The sequence below is a fragment of the Podarcis erhardii genome (assembly GCF_964252035.2).
Source record: "Podarcis erhardii genome assembly, chromosome: 5".
Taxonomy (NCBI): Eukaryota; Metazoa; Chordata; class Lepidosauria; order Squamata; family Lacertidae; genus Podarcis; species Podarcis erhardii.
The window spans coordinates 35,182,189-35,201,703 of record NC_138509.1 but is presented as its reverse complement, the minus strand read 5'-3'; the positions used below and the strand labels follow the sequence as shown (position 1 = coordinate 35,201,703).

At 42.1% G+C, this 19,515-nt stretch overlaps 1 protein-coding gene and 1 long non-coding RNA gene across 2 annotated transcripts in view; both read right to left on the bottom strand.

Annotated features, from left to right (window-relative positions):
* Nucleotides 1–578: 578 nt before the first annotated feature.
* On the bottom strand, nucleotides 579–5,100 carry LOC309343342. Its single transcript, XR_014157251.1, has 2 exons — nucleotides 2,846–5,100; nucleotides 579–2,407 (listed from the first exon to the last, which is right to left on the bottom strand). It is a non-coding gene; the product is annotated as an uncharacterized lncRNA (long non-coding RNA).
* Nucleotides 5,101–6,846: 1,746 nt separating this feature from the next.
* Nucleotides 6,847–19,515, bottom strand: part of PAPSS2 (3'-phosphoadenosine 5'-phosphosulfate synthase 2) — a 44,824-nt gene continuing 32,155 nt past the window's right edge. Inside the window, exons 8-12 of the mRNA XM_081862018.1 lie at nucleotides 15,254–15,459; nucleotides 13,735–13,870; nucleotides 12,376–12,644; nucleotides 11,000–11,229; nucleotides 6,847–10,133 (exon numbers count right to left, since the gene is read on the bottom strand). Coding sequence (XP_081718144.1) covers nucleotides 9,992–10,133; nucleotides 11,000–11,229; nucleotides 12,376–12,644; nucleotides 13,735–13,870; nucleotides 15,254–15,459 — 983 coding nt within the window. The 3' untranslated portion in view covers nucleotides 6,847–9,991. The remainder of the gene's footprint in view (nucleotides 10,134–10,999; nucleotides 11,230–12,375; nucleotides 12,645–13,734; nucleotides 13,871–15,253; nucleotides 15,460–19,515) is intronic.

The following is a 19,515-nucleotide window of genomic DNA, read 5'->3' as shown; positions in this document are numbered from 1 at the left end:
TTACCCAAAACAGTCACAGCCTTCATAAGCTTTTTTTTTTTTTTTTAGTAATTGAAATGAGTGTTGAAAAAGATGCGTAAAAAAACTGATGAAGGGAATGATTAATTCTAGACTTCCCTCAACTCATTTTATAACTTGATTATGGTTATTCTTGCAGGTGCTATTTTGGGCACAACACGTTTATATAAATTGCTGAATGTTCCTGCATCTCAGCTCATAGGCTTGCATTTTCTTTCAAGGAAGGAAGTTAGCAAATGGTTTGTGGCTAAATAAAACCAAGTGCAGTGCAGGTTTTGGTCAAGATCCAGAGGGGCTCGTGGGTGTGGGTTTATAACCTGTGTTTACATCACTTTTTCTCAGTTTTCTTCCCAGAAGGAGCCTGTAAGAAAATCCCCAGATCCGTTTTACTATTTGGGTTAGATTGAAAAGGTGTTTGAGGTTTTGCATGAAGCATTTCCTTCTTTAAGGGGAAATATTGCTGCAGTATGTGATTTCTTTTACTCTGTTTGTTTTTCAAAACCTCTCTCATCCAGTCCCAAAATGGTTATTGGGGACGATTTTGTGGAACAACTTCTAGAGGAAAATCCTGATGCTTATTTATCTGTTCCTTTGCATTTCAGCCATGTTTTGTCTGAAATGTTGTTACTTGTTCTTGCAGCTAGTATCTACCGATACATCTGTGTTACTGAATCCTTTCAAGAGCTGTTTATGTGAGCTGCTTTTGCAAAACTTGGACACTCGCGTGCATAGGTAGAATTATGACAAAAGTACTGCTTTGTACAGTCTGTCACCTGTCAGTTCCTTTTGATAATCATGAGTGTCTATATTTTGAGAGAGTGAATAGCGTTTTTCTGTTCATGCCCTTCATTTTATTTTTCTGAATTTCATTAAAAGCACAGAATTCAAAATCAGTATAATTATCTGAGCACCTCATAGGCGTGCTGTTTGTTTCTACCATTTCCTATTGCTTGTGAATAAAAAGGTCACACAAATTGAGCTAAACCTCCAAATAATGAGTTCATATCAGAAAATTTGTGCCTTAAAAAAAAAAAGAATTGTGACCATTTCCTGCAAAAATAAGAAGTTGTCAGTGTATTGTTCCTGCTTGCATTCTACCTAATATGTTAATTTACAATTTTGTTAACTCAGGCGCAAAGAAGCCCCAAATAATAGAAGATGTGCCATTCAACAGGAAGGTCCCCCCCCCAACCAAGTGAAAGGCTTTATTGAATCCATTTTCCAGTTATTTACAATTGCCAATTTTCCTGGAAGAAAATCTAATTTCGTTTGCAATTGCTAGGCTCCAAAGGTAGTAGCAGCTCAGGAAACTCAGCAGCGTCTCTCTGCATGCACAGAAATACTAAGTGTCCATACAAGTCTCTTTGGATCCTGCTCAGTATTCCTGTGATTTCAAACAAGAGAACCTTTGAAACAAGAAACGTAGCTATATCACTATATGTGATACAGTATTTGGAAATTTCAAAGTGTTTGTGTCCTGTGCCCCCCCCCCAACTGCTTTTCCCATAGTGCTTGTTTGCTGGGCATGATTTAGACTGGTTGAGGGCAGTAAACCATACGAAGATTTTAAATTACTAATGCAACATAAATTGGACCATTCTGCCATAATAATTCCCAGAACAATTCTTCGGGCATTTATCCTTCCAAATAATTCTTTTATACTTATATTTCTACCTGCTTTGTCGCTGCATGTTCTGCACGTTTATCTCTTGTCTGCCGGTATGTCTCTAGTTTTCCAGCCAGTGACTTAATTCTTCACTATACGTGTAGATTCTGAAGTTGCTATACTAAGTTGTTATTCGCAGCATCCTTTCCCCACCCTCTCTCACGACATAGGATCAGGTTAAAGTTTCTGGTTACTTCCTCAAAAAGGAGAGATGCCCCAGTCCAGCAGATGTCTGCCTGAGTTTTGGGCACTTCTCTCTCTCTCAGTTAAAAATCACATTTTCTCTGGATTGAAGTCTTTACTATGATAACATTGTTGTTTTATTTTTTATTGCTCCCTCAAATACCCCAGTAAACCCTAACAATGTTTTTTTGCCTTTTTGCTGAAACAACTGCCTTCACTGCAAACAAGCTATCTCTTCCTTACATTAATTTCAACTTAATGCTCAGCTCGTTTGCTCCACGTTTTTCAAGGCTCAGTCTTAAGCGGTATCCAGTCACTTATTCTGGAGAAATCTTTGTGGAGCTTTTCAGCCCACTAGGGATTTTTGTTGTTGTTGTTGGCGGTGGTAGAATTGTCAAGTTATGCTGCTTCGTGGCTTACCCTACTTCTTGGAAGACTGAAGATTGAATCAGCAACCTTTTTTTGCACAGTGAAAGAATGTTTGAACACCTTTCCCCTGTACCATGCACTTAACGTGGGGTTGGGGTTCATTGTGTGCACCTCTTGGAAAAGAGACAGAGAAAAGGTCAGGTGTACATGTCATGTACCATGGAGCTGTACATGGAGCTCCTGCCATGCGTGTGTGTGTGTGTGTGGAGGAGGAGGAGGAGGAGGAGGAAAGGAGTCTATACTTGTTTCTCCAACACACAAAGATGTCTGAAGTGGACCTGTGAACAGTAGTTTTGTGGGTGGCCATTGCTTATCCTTCCTCGTTTTGAAAGCTGAAAAGTTGTCTTTCTTTTCACTATTTTCTCCCATTTGCTTGAGGAAGCTCTGCTTCAGTGAGTTACCGTATTTTTCTGTCTATAAGACACCCTCATGTGTAAGATTTAAGAAAATGGGGGGATACATCCGTGTATAAGACACCCCCTAATTTTTGACATTCTTTTTTAGGTGGGGGGGACCTAGTCTTATACGCGGAAAAATACAGTACTTAACATATCAGCAACAAAGTGCTTTGTCTCTAAGGCACACCTGCTCCTACCTGAATTCAAAGCAGAGTTCCTCGGGTCTCAGGAGAAAACAATACAGCCACTACCGTTAACCAAGAATTGTTATCTGTACGGTCCCAACCCCCAAATCCAAAAAAAATATGTTGTGACAAATGAGACTGGCCTTGGCTGTGTTTAAATGGATGACGTTAGCAATAAGCTTGATAATGATTGTAGCAAAACATTTGCAACTGTGCTTTTTTTTTCTGTGTGCTGCTGCAGCAAAAACATTTTCCACATGGTTTTTAGGATCAAGCAAAAGTACACGTATTAATGGTGAAATGTAAATGAGGGGGAAAGAAATAAAACTCTTATCTGGCCTCCTTTCGAAGTCCAGCTCTGTCTTTGTGTTCCATTTCATTTCCCAAGAAGATTCTTCCGTTAGGGTGGTATGGGCCCCCCCCCCCAAGTAAGAGGCAAACTACACACAAATGTAATGTTTATTTTGTAAAAGCAGCTGTGGGTGGCCTTGAGCAGAGGTGGGGGATAGAGGTCTACCCCTTTCTGTCTGTGTTGCTGTGAGCTCTGCTACAGATCCCCCTGCTTGAGTTGCTGCTGTTAGTGTGTTCAGAATTACAGTCTTCAGCCTGCATGTTTCCCCTGCAAAGGTGTAAAGTTGGCTGAACATAATAAGATTTTGCAGTGCAGCTTTATTCAGTAGTAAGCTTTTCCCTCAGTGACTAGCAAGACTAAAGCGGCATCTGGTTTAGCACAGCTCTCTCCCTGCTGCCATTATAACCCAAATTAGGAAGTCCCATACCTTTTATAAAAAGAAACTTGCATTGGAGTGATGGCAAGCAGAATGTCAATGGATTTGAGTTAATGACATTTTGAATTAAGTTTGCCTCCTTGAATGCCCGAGCATAATTTGCACAACCCTTGTAGAAAGTTGTAATGTTGGCCTCCCCAAAGGCCTTTGCTTGTCTTTTCAAAATTCAGGAGAATTACTGGTTTCCTTTTGCAACTTATTTCTGACCCTTTATTTAAGCTCATAGTGTTTCATTCAGGCTGGAGGGCTGTCTCTTGTTCTGAGTGTTACACTGTGAAATTCGTAAGCAAACTGGAATGGATTGACAGGAGGGCAACAAAGATGGTCAGCTGCATGGAAAACGAGTCTGATAAGGAAAGGCTGAAGGAACTGCGTGTGGTTTTCCCAGAGAGGACTAAGGGAGACCATGATGGCATTCTTAAAAATACTTGAAGGGCTGTCTCATAAAAGAGGCTTTGTTTCTGCTACTAGAGGGGGCAGAGTAGATCTAATGGACTTAAGGTTCAGGAGGGTAGCTTTCAGTTGACCATTAAGTTCTCCTATCCGTAAACTCAGTTCGACAATGGACCAGTTGCCTAAACGGATGGCGAAGTCTGCCTCACTAGAGGGCTTTAAGCTGCATCTGGACAGCCATCTCTTGGGAGATGTTCTAAACCAGCTTTTCTCAGCCTGGTGCTCTCAGATGGTGTTGGGACCAACTCCCATCAACCCCAGCCAGTGTGGCTAATGGCTGAGGGCGATGGCAGTTGTAGTCCAAAGAACGTGGAGGGCACCAAGTTGGGTGAGGCTGCTCTAAACTGGACTTTCCAGCTCCAGCAAGAAGTTGACAAGATTCCTCCAACTCTAATCTTACCTGTATTTATGGCCCAACACAGCAGTTTTGCCTAGGTGCATATTAATTACATGCAAATGCTATTTAAATCCTGCTTTCAGAGTGCAGGATCTAATATCAGTTCCTCTGGATGGAGACCAAAAGCATTGTGCCAGTAAATGCTGTTCTTATCAGCCCTGCCTTGTGATTTCTGGAATCTCAATGAACCTGAGTGTTCTAGGGCTTGCCAGGCAGCTGCCACACCCTGCTGCCTGTGCACAAGCGATGCCAGCAGGAAGGAATTTGGGGTCTTGTGTGTTGTTGAGAAATCAGGTCACCTTGAGTGGCACTCCTCTTTTAACACACTCTGTACTAGAGTTTCCTGTATACTCTCTGTCCTAAAGGAAGTCAGTATCACTGTTCCAAATATTCCTTGTTTCATTCTAACACTGCTTCTGAGTTTATCACAAGATCCAGACACCCTAGAAAGGGAGATATGTTTGCATAAACTTGTTTGAGCACAATCTTCAATTTAGCCCCCATTTTCTCCCTCATGGTAGTAAGTGCCAGATGGTACTCAGGCCAGATACCTGAGTAAAGTGCACAAACATACCTACTTCTGGTCTCAGACATCCCTTGTAAAGAAATCTGTTGTATTACAGAGCTCTAGAGCTTGAAACACTTAAGGTAAAGGTAAAGGTACCCCTGCCCGTACGGGCCAGTCATGTCCGACTCTAGGGTTGTGCGCTCATCTCAAGAGGCCGGGAGCCAGCGCTGTCCGCAGACACTTCCGGGTCACGTGGCGAGCGTGACGAAGCTGCTCTGGCGATCCGGCACCAGTGCAGCACACGGAAACGCTGTTTACCTTCCCGCTATAAAGTGGTACCTATTTATCTACTTGCACTAAGGGGTGCTTTCGAACTGCTAGGTGGGCAGGAGCTGGGACCGAAAGACGGGAGCTCACCCCGCCACGGGGATTCGAACCGCCGACTATACGATCGGCAAGTCCTAGGCACTGAGGTTTTACCCACAGCGCCACCCGCGTCCGTTAAAACACTTAACCTTGTCCAAAAGGTGCTTGTTGTTCTTCAAGTGAGCAGTTAAATCTCCGAAGTGTGTACATGGAAAAATAACTTCCACTCCCCCCCCCTAATCTCATTTTTCATTAAAGAGGAGCTCTTTTTTCTCCCTTAAAAGAATTATATAAGCCACTAGAGGTCTTGGACCATTTCATGCTGATTTGCTGTGTGACTTTTACATATGGCAAGGCACAAGAGCAGGGCTCAGGTTAGCACATCTCCCCTCACCGTATGTCAAAAGCCTACTGCCTGGATTGGACGTTTACGTACATCCTTCCATGCATCTATGACTCACCCACCTGTGGTGGATGACAGAGCATAGGGACTGGACATAGCTGCATGTGTGGTTCAAGCCCAGTCCCTTCTGCACATTCTTGGGCTGCCCAAGCACAACCTGTCATGTGCAAACTGGTTGTTTGAATGTTTGGAAGATTTTGGATTTGATATCCCACTTTATCACTACCCAAAGGAGTCTCAAAGCAGCCAACAATCTCCTTTCCCTTCCTCGACCCACAACAAACACTCTGTGAGGTGAGTGGGGCTGAGAGACTTCAAAGAAGTGTGACTGGCCCAAGGTCACCCAGCAGCTGCATGTGGAGGAGCGGAGACGCAAACCCGGTTCCCCAGATTACAAGACTACCGCTCTTAACCACTACACCACACTGGCTCTAGAGTTAGGTTTGTAGAACATGTAACCCAATCTCAGTGCAGAGCCCTCCCTACCTGAAGCTCCAGTCTCATTCCATAGAATCATCTTCCCCATTCAAACCAGGTTAAAATCAGGTTACTTCATTCCAGTGATAGTGTTGCCATAACGAAGCAGAAGGGGAAAATCAGCTGCCAGAGGTTTCTGTCTTGCCTCTGGGTTTTTTCCTCAGCTCTCTGTGCTTCTGCTCAGTACTTCCGAGACACTTCCATGGAATCATCTTACTGACTCAATTGGCTCTCCTTTTGATTTAAAATACTTAACATCATGCTTTTTAGCAAAAGCTTGCCATGTGATTGCTTCCTATTCTGATCTCGACCTTCACTCTGCACACCCCGTTTGTTCCTGCCTCCATCTTGCCTTCCTAGTAACAGCACATAGCTCTTCTGCCTATGTAAATGAAGCTTTGCTTTCTTCCAAGTTGGACTCTGACAACATTCTGCCGCTGGCAACTTCACACTGAGCATGACACAGTGCCACACAGAACATTCCATGGCATCACAGCATCTTAGCCAATGGCTTTTGGGGTTGCAGACAGTAGGCAGCAGGTTTTGGCCTTCGATAAATAAGAAATGTCAGGAAATAGTTAAACATAGAAATATTTATTGATATTAAAAGCAAATTCTAGTAGTAGAATACGAAATTCTGAAGACATTTTAATCAAGATATATATATATCAGTTAAGGCATACATTCCAGTCTCGTGTCTGTAATAAATATGCTATAAAATATTACAGAATATTCTTCTTTTAACTATTTAAAAGGAGTAGTACCCCATATATATTTGAACTGATGGCAATGGATATAGTAGTATAAGGTTAAAAAGAAATGAAATATATAAACACTATTTAAAATATCAATTAAATTATAAAATGGCAAGATCGTTTCTGTCTTCAAGGTCCCTTCCAGAGGGCTTGGATATAAAAGGCACTCTTGTTAATATACATTAGCTGATTTTCAATCTCTAGTTAATTCATTGCAGTTTACTGCAGATCCCATGCAGCCTGTTGTACAGCAAAAACAGTGGATGCTCTCTGCCCAGTGGCTGCATTTGTTTCACACAAGTTGTAAGAACACAGGGGCTGTATCTGACCCAAGTCATCCCATCCCATCCGCCCAAGGACTTCTCCTTGCACAACGGAACTTTCCCTTCCTCTTCCTGAATGCTGCCACACCCCCAACCACAAATCTGTTCTGGAGTTTTGGAGGAACCACCAGAACAGATTTGGGGTGCACGGGGGGAGGAGGAGTTCCAGTGCACAAGCAAAAGTCCTTGAGCCAACAGAGCAACTTTTGGATGCAGCCCTACTATACTTTTAGGGTTTTTGTCATGAGGATTCCAAAACTTTAAAAGCTGGAACCGTTAAAAGGCATTCTCAAATACGATTTTGAGACGGTAAAGATGTGTTTGTTGCATGATTGCTACAGGAAATAAGAACATAATTTCACAATCTTTAGAAACCATATTATTTCATTCCTAGATAAGACAGATGGAAAGGCAGATCTTGTTTTTAAGTTTGCAATTTGTATTTGACTTAAACACTTGGCCAAAGTTTGGGCGCAATCCGGTCCATGCCCTGGCCTAGGGCCTCTGTTGGGCCAGCTCAGCTCTCAACATTTGGGAGGAAAACTTATCAGAAGAAGAGCAGGAAGGGAGGGAGTCCCACATATGTAATCTGCTCACATGGGAGAAGAGTTTGGTCCCCGTGTACTGTCATTAACCTGTTATATTCTTAACTTTTACAGCAACTTTACATACACAAGTACTGCCTGTTTCTGTGCTCTGTCCCTTGTACGATTGAATACCATTCAGATCAGGTGGATTTGGTGAAATTGACTTCAATGGGTTTGTGTTATCTTAAATCCAACTACTACTACCACCACCACCAGCATTTTGTGAATTCTGCAGATAAGCTGTCCTCCTCTCCTAGACAAATAGATGGGACTCTTTCTGCTTACAGAAGAACATCTGGTTCCTCTTCTAAATCTATGGATGCTTTTCATGACCAAAGCACATGCTACGGTTCCAGAATCTGTAATTTGAATGTAAAACCTACGTGGGCTACAAAATACATTTCTCTTTGTATTCCATATGAACAATGTTCACATGTGGAAGAAATTAAGGCAGCAATCCTATACGCACCCGAGAGTAAGCGGCATTAAACTTAACGAGACTTCTGAGTTAGCATGCATAGGAATGCACTGTTTAAAAAGGCATTTTTAGCAGACTAGGGAAATATTTAGTTACTATTCTGAAAGAATAAGATGGACTGATACCAGTGTGCTAGCTCTTGTGCCTAACTCAGTGTTGGGCTTCAAGTGCCTTTTTTATTTTAACTACAGCAGTTAAGATTGAAGAGAAGGAATATATCATGCTTTCTCCCCCCTCTATGCTAAAGTCTCATAATAAATTTAATATGCTGTCACAATCGACTGAAGCACTGGCACAAAGAACCACTGCTTTTGTAAGCGTATTAATATTTGTATAACAAATCGTGTTTGCACTCGAATGCTTAGATCACATTTCGGAAGAACCTTAGATTAACCAGAAACCTCAATGAGGTTTAGTGCAACTATTGCTAAATTGTGAGAATATGACTAGCAGCTGGAATTCCCATATAGCCCCAGGGATGGCTGATCTGTTCTGCATTATGGAACAATCTTTGCCAATACAACATCCAGTCTGCATTCATGAAGGCTAGGGATTCACTTAAAAAGCTTGGATTCAATAAAAGTTCCAGGCTGTTCCAAAGAGCTTCACATATTGAATGTGGCAGACAAACCTCAGCAATGGATTCATGGTATCAACTTCAGACCACAACACCCTAGTTCCTTCACGGCACCTGCAATATTTACCGTCCAATGTGTAAAAATCTAGGAGTTCAAAAGCAGAACAATGATCAAACCTGCGACGTTGGATTTATCAGCATCATGCTCTAACCAACTGAGCTGTACAGCGAATTTTCTGCCTCAGGTGCCAAAATAACTTGACTGGCTTTGGATACTATGCACTTTGAACTGGAGGGCAGGGCACTGTTTGTTGTTCTGCCTCAGACAACAAATCGCTCTGAGCTGGCCCTAAAACCCCTGCTAAGTGTTAAATCAACTTCCCAGGACTCTCCAAATTGCTTGCAACAGTTTGAAAATTGATTTGAGATGATGGGAGAAATCTGATGTGGAATTATGAGGGTTTCTGCAGATGAATCAGGATGCTGGTGTTTATTAATAATCACCATAATTTAAAAAACAATGTTGCATCAACCTGCTAAAAAAGATATGAAAGGCCATGCCAAAGTTAGGCAGAAGGTAAACTTCCCATTTAGTGCTGCTCAGGAGGAGGAGGAGCAAAAGTCCTACTTAATTGCATTGAGCAAGCTGGGAATGAATTAAAAGCAACAAAGAAGAACAGATAAATAACTCCAAATTTTTCAGCTGCATAATTCTGCACAGTGCAGACAACCTCTTTCGAAAGGCTGTGATAAATCAGTATATGGCTTTGGACTACCATAATCTTTCTCTTTTTATATATATATATGTACAATAAAATCTCTTCTATGGCTTTCCTTTGAAATTAAGAGGAAATTTCCTAATAACTTCAGAGAGGGGAAAGCTGGGAAGAAAATGCCCACAAACAGCAGAAAATTTCAAAGTAGAAGATGTAGAACAGCATATAAATCAATTGAAAGAGCCCATCTTTAAAAACCAAGATGCACTTGGATAAAAGCAAAATTAATTATTTTTTCCCAGTGACATGTAGTACTCAGTTAACACTTTCCAAGCTTTCGGCGCCATGAATCCTTCAGGGGGGTTTTCACCTTCACGAGCCAGCTTCCTCATGCGTGTGCCAGAAATGAAGTCAAATTCATTGTGCCTAGTAAGCAAAAAAAGTTATCCATGAAGACATTACAAATACAGTTCTACCTTGGTTTTCGAACAGCTTAGTTCTTGAACATTTTGGCTCCCGAACACCACAACCCCGGAAATGAGTGTTCCAGTTTGCGAACTATTTTTGGAAGCCCAACATCCTACGGGGCTTCCGCGGCTTCTGATTGGCTGCAGGAGCTTCCTGCAGCCAATCAGAAGCCGTGCTTTGGTTTCTGAATGTTCTAGAAGTCAAAGAGACTTCTGGAACGGATTCTGTTCGACTTCCAAGGTATGACTGTAGAAAGAATGAAATACCAGCAGCAACGCAGAGAAGTTGCAACTTTTCGGTTCATCTTAATGAACATACAAATGAGATGGAAATGGGTGCAATGGGCTCTCCAGCAATCCCAGAACTGAAACCCAGATTTCAAGGTTGCGTTTCACAATATCACGCAGGAGCAAATCAAGCCCATGAACCAGAACATAATGTTCGTCGTGCTATTTCTCTATGGGCACTTATCAGCTGGGCAGGTCTTTTTGCAGACTCTGATTTTGTAATTTTCCAAAATGAATATTGGACAGAGTGAGCTGCCACGCAGCTACAGGCAGTTATATTTCAACATCCTAGCTAATCCAAAACCCAGAAACAGATTTTTCAAACATTTTCGCATGCTGCAAAATGAGCCTCCCCACAGTTTTGAGCAATTTAAATTAACAACATATACTTTTTTCATCTGTGAGGCTTCAATCAGTTCATGTGGAGGAGAATGTGGGAAAGAACCGTTTCTGATGCAAATGAGCACATAGGCCTAGGTAAGCCATTACAAAACCACTACGCCTCTGCTACAGGTGGTCATTTACTGTGTCACTTACCTGTCCGGATCATAGAAGACCATCGCCTTTTGTACTATGCTGTATGCTGCTACTCGGAAGGGTATGATTTCCACAGAGTTCAGTCCTGGAGCCATGCTGAGCACTTTCCCACCTTGTGTGGGTTCGTACAGATCTTTCTTGGTCTCTGGGTGAGGCATACCTGCCGGATCACGGCCCACAATGTAAAAATTGGCTCCAGCAATCATCCGAGCCCGACAGTGCCACTGGACCTAAGGAAGCGCCACAGGATTAGAGTTTGCCGGATGGATGGATGGATTGAGTTTGGCTGAAAAAACTTTGAGGGATCATAGAATGGTAGACTTGGAAGTCCACAACTCCCTGCAATGCAGGAATCTCAGCTAAAGCATCCATGACAGATGGCCATCCAACCTCTGCTTAAAAACTTCCAAGGAGGGTTGGATGAAAACCCATAACAAATTCATGCTCCTCCCTCAACTTTCAGCAGCCATTCCATCACACTATAGGAGAGGAGAAAAGACAGGCTACAGGACTTCTCCCTCAGCTTTGCTGGAAGATCAGCAATTTTACTCCCCTCTCCATTTCCCCCCTGCTCCATATGTTCACCACAAAATCCCTGCAACTAAGAATTAGTGCCTGAACTTGATTTTGCCTGCTCCCTCCCAACCCCTATTTTGTGTTGCATCTATAGTGAGCCTAGGGACGTGTGTGGTGCTGTGGGTTAAATCACAGAGCCTAGGACTTGCTGATCAGAAGGTTGGCGGTTTGAATCCCCGCCACAGAGTGAGCTCCCGTTGCTTAGTCCCTGCTCCTGCCAACCTAGCAGTTCAAAAGCACGTCAAAGTGCAAGTAGATAAATAGGTACCGCTCTGGTGGGAAGGTAAACAGCGTTTCCGTGCGCTGCTCTGGTTCACCAGAAGCGGTTTAGTCATGCTGGCCACATGACCCGGAAGCTGTACGCCGGCTCCCTCGGCCAATAAAGCGAGATGAGCACCGCAACCCCAGACTCGGTCGCGACTGGACCTAATAGTCAGGGGTCCCTTTACCTTTACAGTGAGCTCGAGGGCTGAAACTGTTTTCTCACTGATATTTGTAAGCCCTTTTGAGCTTACAATGGTTTTGCACCAGTTTGCAATGTTTATCTCCAAAGAATCCTGGAAATAATAGTTTAGGCGAAACTCCTATGCACATTTACTTGAGAATAAGCCCCACTGAACTAAGTATGCACATGATTGTTCTGTTAGTGAGGGCATTAATCATGTTCTGTTGGAGATTTGTAGTCCCCATCACTGCAGCTACAATTCCCAGGGAATTCCCAAGACTTAAGAGAAATAATTTAAAAGGAAAAGAATCCCATTGTAGGGAGAAGCAAAGGAGGACAGCAAAACGATGCATACCTCTGTCGGTCCAGCATACAACATTGGAGAAGGGAAAATGGCCACAATGGTGGACTTTGGATCCAGCACATGCTCCTCCAGCACTGCAGCATGCTGCTTCATGCGCCACTCGAGAGGCACATCATCATCCTTGGTCCATCCCCCGAGAGGGTGCAAGAGCAGCACAGGATGCTTATAGCCCCTCTCAAGGAGGCGCCGTTTGGTATCCTGCATCAGCAGGGCATGTCCGTTGTGCACAGGATTGCGCAACTGGAAAGCAAACACCGCATCTGAAATGTAAGAAGTGAGAAATGCAGATGCGGGAGGATCCAGGACATGCAAAACTGCACCACGATGCTAAGCAGTGAAAAGTAGATGATATGGACCTACATTAAACGCAGCAGCTTTTAATATTTACAGGCTTAATAATAATATAAATAATACACACACAGATCCCTAAAGTAGGGATGGGGAACCTGTGCCCTTCCACACTGGATGTTGCTGGACTGTAATTCCCATCATCCCTGACCCCTGGTTGGGGCCAATGGAAGCTGGAGTCTAGTGACTTCTGTAGGGCCACTGGTTCCCCATCCCTGTTAATAAAGCCAACATCAGCATTGGAATTCTAGTATGAATATCTTTCACTTCTGGGAGGCCTTTGACTTTCTATAGTAGGAAACTATTTTTTTTTCTCCACGGCACGATCCAAAGAACATAACTTTTCGTTCTCTCCCCCCCGCCCCGCCGCCCCAAATGAAAGAGAGAATCACATAGTTTTCATTTCTAAACATTTTATGGTCCACCTCATTTTCAACATCTCTTGACTTCCACAACAACAAAAATCCTAATAAAAGAACAATAAAGGCATCACAGAGACACTTGCAAATCTGCACATCAGAAACAATCATCCTAATAAGAAAATTCAGCATCCTAAATCAGAACCTCTCTTAAACACCACTCTCCAACAGAGCTGCTCAACGCCAGCTATGCGCTCAGGAAAACTCCTGTTTTACTGCCTTTCTGAGGCTTCGAAAATGCTGCTGTCCCATCATTTGGAAGGACAGCACAGCCACCACTGTGTTAGTCTCAGTGGACCAAAGAGCAGGGTCAAACCATCTACTTCGGCAGAACTCCTGGAGGGTGGGAATAGATGAAGGCAGGAATTGGTGTCTGGATGGTGCAAATCTTTTTAACATGTTACCTTAGTGGGGGACGCCACTTGGGCTCAGCATCAGGCAACATAATGTATTGGATCGGTGTGGTTTATATATGTTCCTCAACACTTGCAGGACATCTAGTTCCAGAGTGTTGGAACCACCAGGGAGAAAGCCCTGCTCCCTGCCACATGGTACAAGCAATGTTGCAAATGCAAACACTTACCAGCATTCATTTCTGTGAACTTCTGCCTCAGCTCCAAGGGAGTCAAGCGGTATTGGTCCAGCCCATCATTCCACTTAATTCTCTCTAATACAAGGAGGTCTCCACCAGCCAACCAGTCTCCACTTTCCATCACCATCTATCAAAGGACACCACAGTTAATTAAGGCAAAATGATACTTATAATGTAACTGTGGGGTTACAGCTGCTATCCATGGTAAAATGAAGAAGGGACCTTATCGAAGAGGTTTTGTGGTGCTGACTGCTTAAAAAGCAGAAATGTGGTAGGAGTGGCAGGCAAACTGTGGCTTCCAGGCAGTTCAAGAAAGTTCAAGATAATTTGAAGCAGAGAATGACAACTTTCGCTTCTCCTCTCCCAGCTACATGTTTAGAAAAACATTGCTTGAAAATTCTGATATCATGGCCATATTGCCATATACTTAGATCTCGGAACTTTGCCTATTTACAGTATAAATTGTCTACTGTTGCTAGCTTCTGATTCATAAACTTGATTTTGCAATGAGTTCAGAAAGACTTTCCAGGAACTAGGTTGGAAGGAGTGACATGTGGAGCCCTGAGCATGCCAGGGAGGGCAGATTCTGTTCTCACTGGTGCATTCTAATCTGTCCCCGCCCCCCATGCGCTGCCATCCTTTCAATTTTTCAATTTTCAGGCAGTGCTTAGGTGAGAGTTGCAAAGGCTCAGGCTTAGCTGGAAGGCACAAGCCTTCAGCAACCCCAGCAGCCATTCAAAAGGCCAGGAGGTGGGAGGTAGACTGGTGTAAAATAGCCATTGAGACTTCTGCATACTTCCTTCTTACGAAACTTGCTATCTTTAGCTCCTAATACAAAGATGTATTTATTTCAAACCTTGCCAACCTTCATTTTAAAAAAAGAAAAGAAAAGAAAAGAAAAACTCAAGGCATTTAAAAACCCAGTATTAATAGCCACAGTAAACAACAACAACCATGTGTTGTATTCAACGTAGCGTTAAGCATATTGTTCTGTCAGCACAGGCATTTCTCACTGTGCAACAGAATGATCTCACCCTCTCCTAAACCCCCTAAATCTGTTCTGGGGGTTCCACTAATTCTCCAGAGCACAACTGGAAATGATGTAAGTGGCATGTGGGGGGACAACCCATTACACTAGTGCAAATCCTTGCACTAGCACCATAATTTAGTTGAAAAGCACCCAGTGTAATTACAAATGCGACTGTATCACCTTTCTCACCTGCCCCAAAATAGAAATGTTGTGAGCAATTTAAAAACATAGCAAGTGGCTACTGAAACCCCAAAGTTTTTCCTGATAAGTGAGTGAGCTTTTACATTGCCATTGGAGGAGGATATGCAACCGCACCTCTTGAAAGAGTCCTGGGGCCACTCCCGAGGAGGCCCTAATTCTTGCTGCAGGAGAATTTATATTTTCTATTGAAGTGATGCAGAGCTATCAACCTAAATAGGTAGACAGGTTGCTCATATTCATCGCCACAGAAATAGAGGAACTTATTCTGTGATCACTTGCCTTTACATGTGGGTGCTTTGCACATGTGGTTCCCCAAACACGTGCGCAACGTTCTTCTTTCCTGTGCTCAAAAAATTCTGGATTTTGCAGTATGGCCACCCTCCGCCCATTGTACTCCAGTGTAAACGCATTGCATCCTTCCAGGCGTTTCTTGTCTTCCGCAGTTATTGGTAGTACAATTGGAATGGTCAGGTTAATAACGCCATCTGTTGAAAGAAATTTTATTTCAATTAACTTTATATATATATATATATAAAAGTACATCAGGGATGGCTCCACAGATGTTGCTGGGCTCCAGCTCCAGCCAGCATGGCCAATAGCCACTGATGATCAGAGCTGTGGCTCAACAAGATGGGGCAGGGCACACAGATATGTGAAAAGGATGGTTAAGTTGCTCATCTGGAAGCACTGAAATGAGAAGGTCCTTTGGCGATTTACTTATTTATTTAATCAATCAATCAATCTATACATCATGCTTTAATGTTAAAACAAAACACCCAGGGAAGCTTACAACATAAAACGAAAAGAAAAGAAAAGAAAAGAAAAGAAAAGAAAAGAAAAGAAAAGAAAAGAAAAGAAAAGAAAAGAAAAGAAAAGAAAAGGGTGGGACCCCCCAGGATAAAAACAGCAGCAATTAAAAACAGATCCAGCATAAATTGATATGTAAGAGAGAAAAACATGTCCCCATCCAATTTCTCCATGCTGAGACACCTCCCAATCAGCTGCCCCACTTCACAGTCTAACAACAATATTTTGAACTAACTGTAGTTTCCAAACAGTCTTCAAAGACAGCTGCACCTTTAACCTATTGCAGTAGTCTAATCTGTAGGTTAGCAGAGAATGGATGACTTTGCTAAGGTTGCCTCTGTCCAGGAGCTGTCACAGTTGACACACCCAATGGTGAATGTATTTGTTTTATAAATGAACCTTTTGGTGTTTCTGCTCCAAGGGCAATACCCTTTAAAATGCAATAAAAAACCATTTGCAATAATTAAAGCATCGGAGCAATGAAAAACATTTTACATTAAATCTGTGATTAAAACCAGGTTAAATAACACCAAAGCACGGGGAGTCACAAGAGAGTACACTGGATGGCATAACCTCATACTTTGGACTTAACTTGAACTGACTTGAAAGGTTGGACACCAAATGAGCTACTAAATAAAAAGTTTATTCACCTTGTAAAAAACAAACACCCTTTCATACCACTACCGTTTGTTGGTACCACATCAACCTCAACAAAGATGTTAGAGGATGCAATATCTACCTCCTTATTGGACTTTCAAGTTGTTGCTTTTATTTAGAACATTACAGATCCATACACACTGGTTCCTCGCATGTTGCCACAAGGAATGAGCATTCAGGTGCAAGTAAGGATTTCTTCATCCACTTCAATAGGAGGAGTTCTGTGTCAACATCCATTTATGCACACAGTACTGTGCCCCCTTATTGGAGCGAACGGGGAAAAACACACAGGAACACTTAGGAGTGGCTGTGCAACTCCTGGATCAAGGACAAAGTGAATCCCTTAGTTCAGAACCAGAGTTCAGAATGATATGATGTCTTGTAATGATTACTGGTTTGTTTGCTGATTGCTTCCAAGACTCATATAATCGTTAGCATTTTATATGAGTGATCTTTGGACCTTTGCTCTTCACCAGTAGCTACTCTCTTCTTTTTTAAACTAAGGTTCGTTTTCTTTGATTTTGCAGAAAAAATTATCTATAAATTTGTAGGGTTGCCATATTTTGAAGAGCGAAAAAAGAGGAGACATTGGCCAACTTCTACTTTTAATTATGGTTCTCTAGGATGACTCTACCCATGAAAAAGAGGAAGTGTCCTGGAAAAAGAGGACATATGATTGCTACACTGATCAAATGACATATATAGCCATAAACTCTGCACAAATTGCTCCTTCAAGTAGGTGACTCAGTGGAGTCACAGCACAGCTATAGCAAGACTGACAGTTCAGTTCAGTTCGGTTCAGTGTGCTCTCAAATCAGCAGAGTGGCCTGCTCAATTTCTTCTGCCACAGCTGTATTTTGTCTGCAGAATTAAGCTGCCAACCAACAAAGCTTTTTCAAAGTGTTTTTAGAAGGTCTGCCTCAGTCTCAGTCCAGGCCTATATTTGGTCTGGTCAACTGAAAGGCCTGACTAGGAAAAAGAGGAGTTTAGTGAGCAAAACCAAAAGGGATTAATAAATTAGTAGGGAGTTCTCTGGATTACGTAGTTCACTGACTGGATCTCCTCTGCCTGTCATACCCAGCTGAAGTTAGATATTTGTCTTTCATGCAATGGGGGAAGGAAAATGGTGAGTGTAGCACTCCTCCAAGATATGTATCCATACATATATACATACATGTGAACTATGTTTTCATTAATGAAAAATTGGGCCATTTTGTGCTGAGAGTGTGTGCTCCATGGATTTGAAGGGCAAGGTCAAATTCTTTGTAGGGTCATCAATTTGCAATAACCCTTCTGCAATCCTCACCTGTATATTGCTACCAAAACCCATCATGCCAGCACCAAAAGGCTGGTAAGTGCAAACACTGGACTCAAAATGAAAAGCAGGAACCAACAATTTGTGGAAACAAAACACTTCTAATACATCCATTATAATATAACATCATTATAACATCAAAATATATAATAGAATATCAAAACACCAGCTGTGTTTGAATAGACTGAAGAAGGAACACAGGGTGTGAGACAGGCCCAAGGCACAAAACAGGAGTACTTTGAGAGTATTTACAAGGATGCAAAGAAGCATTATCTTCTCAAAGATGAAGGTGCAGCAAAGGAGGTTCTGGCCCCAGAGAAAAAAGTCTTTTAATACAGTAATATGGAAACTCAGTGCATTCTTTCCTTACATGATTGTGTTCATATTGCCCTCAACACAGTAAAGTGCTTAATAAACAAATATACCTAACATGTCTCATCCCTCACACCAATTTTTCCAAATGCACATTATTTTTCCAAATGCACATTATTTTTCCAAATGCACATTCTTTTTCCAAATGCACATTCTTTTTCCAAATGCACATTTTCCAAATGCATATCCACACCCCTACGCACTAAAAAACCCTGTTACTCATGCTCTTGCTCATTCCAGTATGTACAATACTGGGTAATACCCAACATCAGACCTACTCAGAGTTATGTAAATTGATTTATTTCAATAGGTCTACTCAGACTGTGACTAATGTTGGCTACCACACGTTGAGTTTATGCCACTTCTTAGCATCAAAATATCACTTTGCCTTTCTGTTTTGTTGTGCATCCAGTGTTCCTATGCCAGGATATTTACAATCAGTTTTGTTTTGCTGTTGTTCAAACACAACATTTACTTTGTAAAAACTATACCCTCTAGTAAACTTACCCAATTTTTTTTAGCTGGTGGTTGTATTTAACGCTCGCAAACATATTAAAACTTTTTTTGAAGGTTTCAGTTCATAAAAAATATAATCAATGACAAATTTGAAATGAAGTATCATGGCAGTTTTAACCATTGAATGCATGTGATTTTCATTACAATTCCAAAGTAAAATTTTAATGGATTTGGTGATTATTTGCACTACTCTAACTATCCTTGAGATTATCCAAGGATCATCTTGGTTATGGGTTGGATCCAAAGACGCACAAGCAAAAAGCAAGTACAGTCGTTAGCACTGCTCTTTGAAGACTTTATTTAAATCCTTTACATTTGGGCAAAGCAAGCCTTAATGGCTGGGTTACAAGCTGAAGGTCTAATGTAATAAAGTATCTTGGACTACACTGCAGCATCCTAATTAATTGTGCAACTACATTGGACACATGCCGTTCACCCCTGGAAAGTATGACATTAGGGCTGGAGAGCAAACATGTCCCCATTGAAAAGTGCTTGCAATAGCCACTTAACAAACATTAGGAAAGCCAGGCTTGCTTGGCTCTTGGTGCTTGGGGATTTTAAATAGCTGTGTTTGCAAGTGGCTGCTGTAAGTGCTTTTCTGCATTCCAGCTGCGAGGGCTTGCTTTGCACATATGTCAGGGATGTAAAGTAAAACCAGTTACTGTATGGAATCCAGAGCAATAATAGCAAATGGTATTGCGGAAACAGAAGAACTGTTCTTATGCAACACTCTTCCACAGCCCTTCCATGATCAAAAGAGGTTTTCTGCTCACGGAGGGGGAACCTTTGAATCCAAGCCACCGTGCAGATTCTGCTGACCTTAGTTTAAATTTTATACTTACCAAGTCTATAGGTCACCCATATTTAATCCATG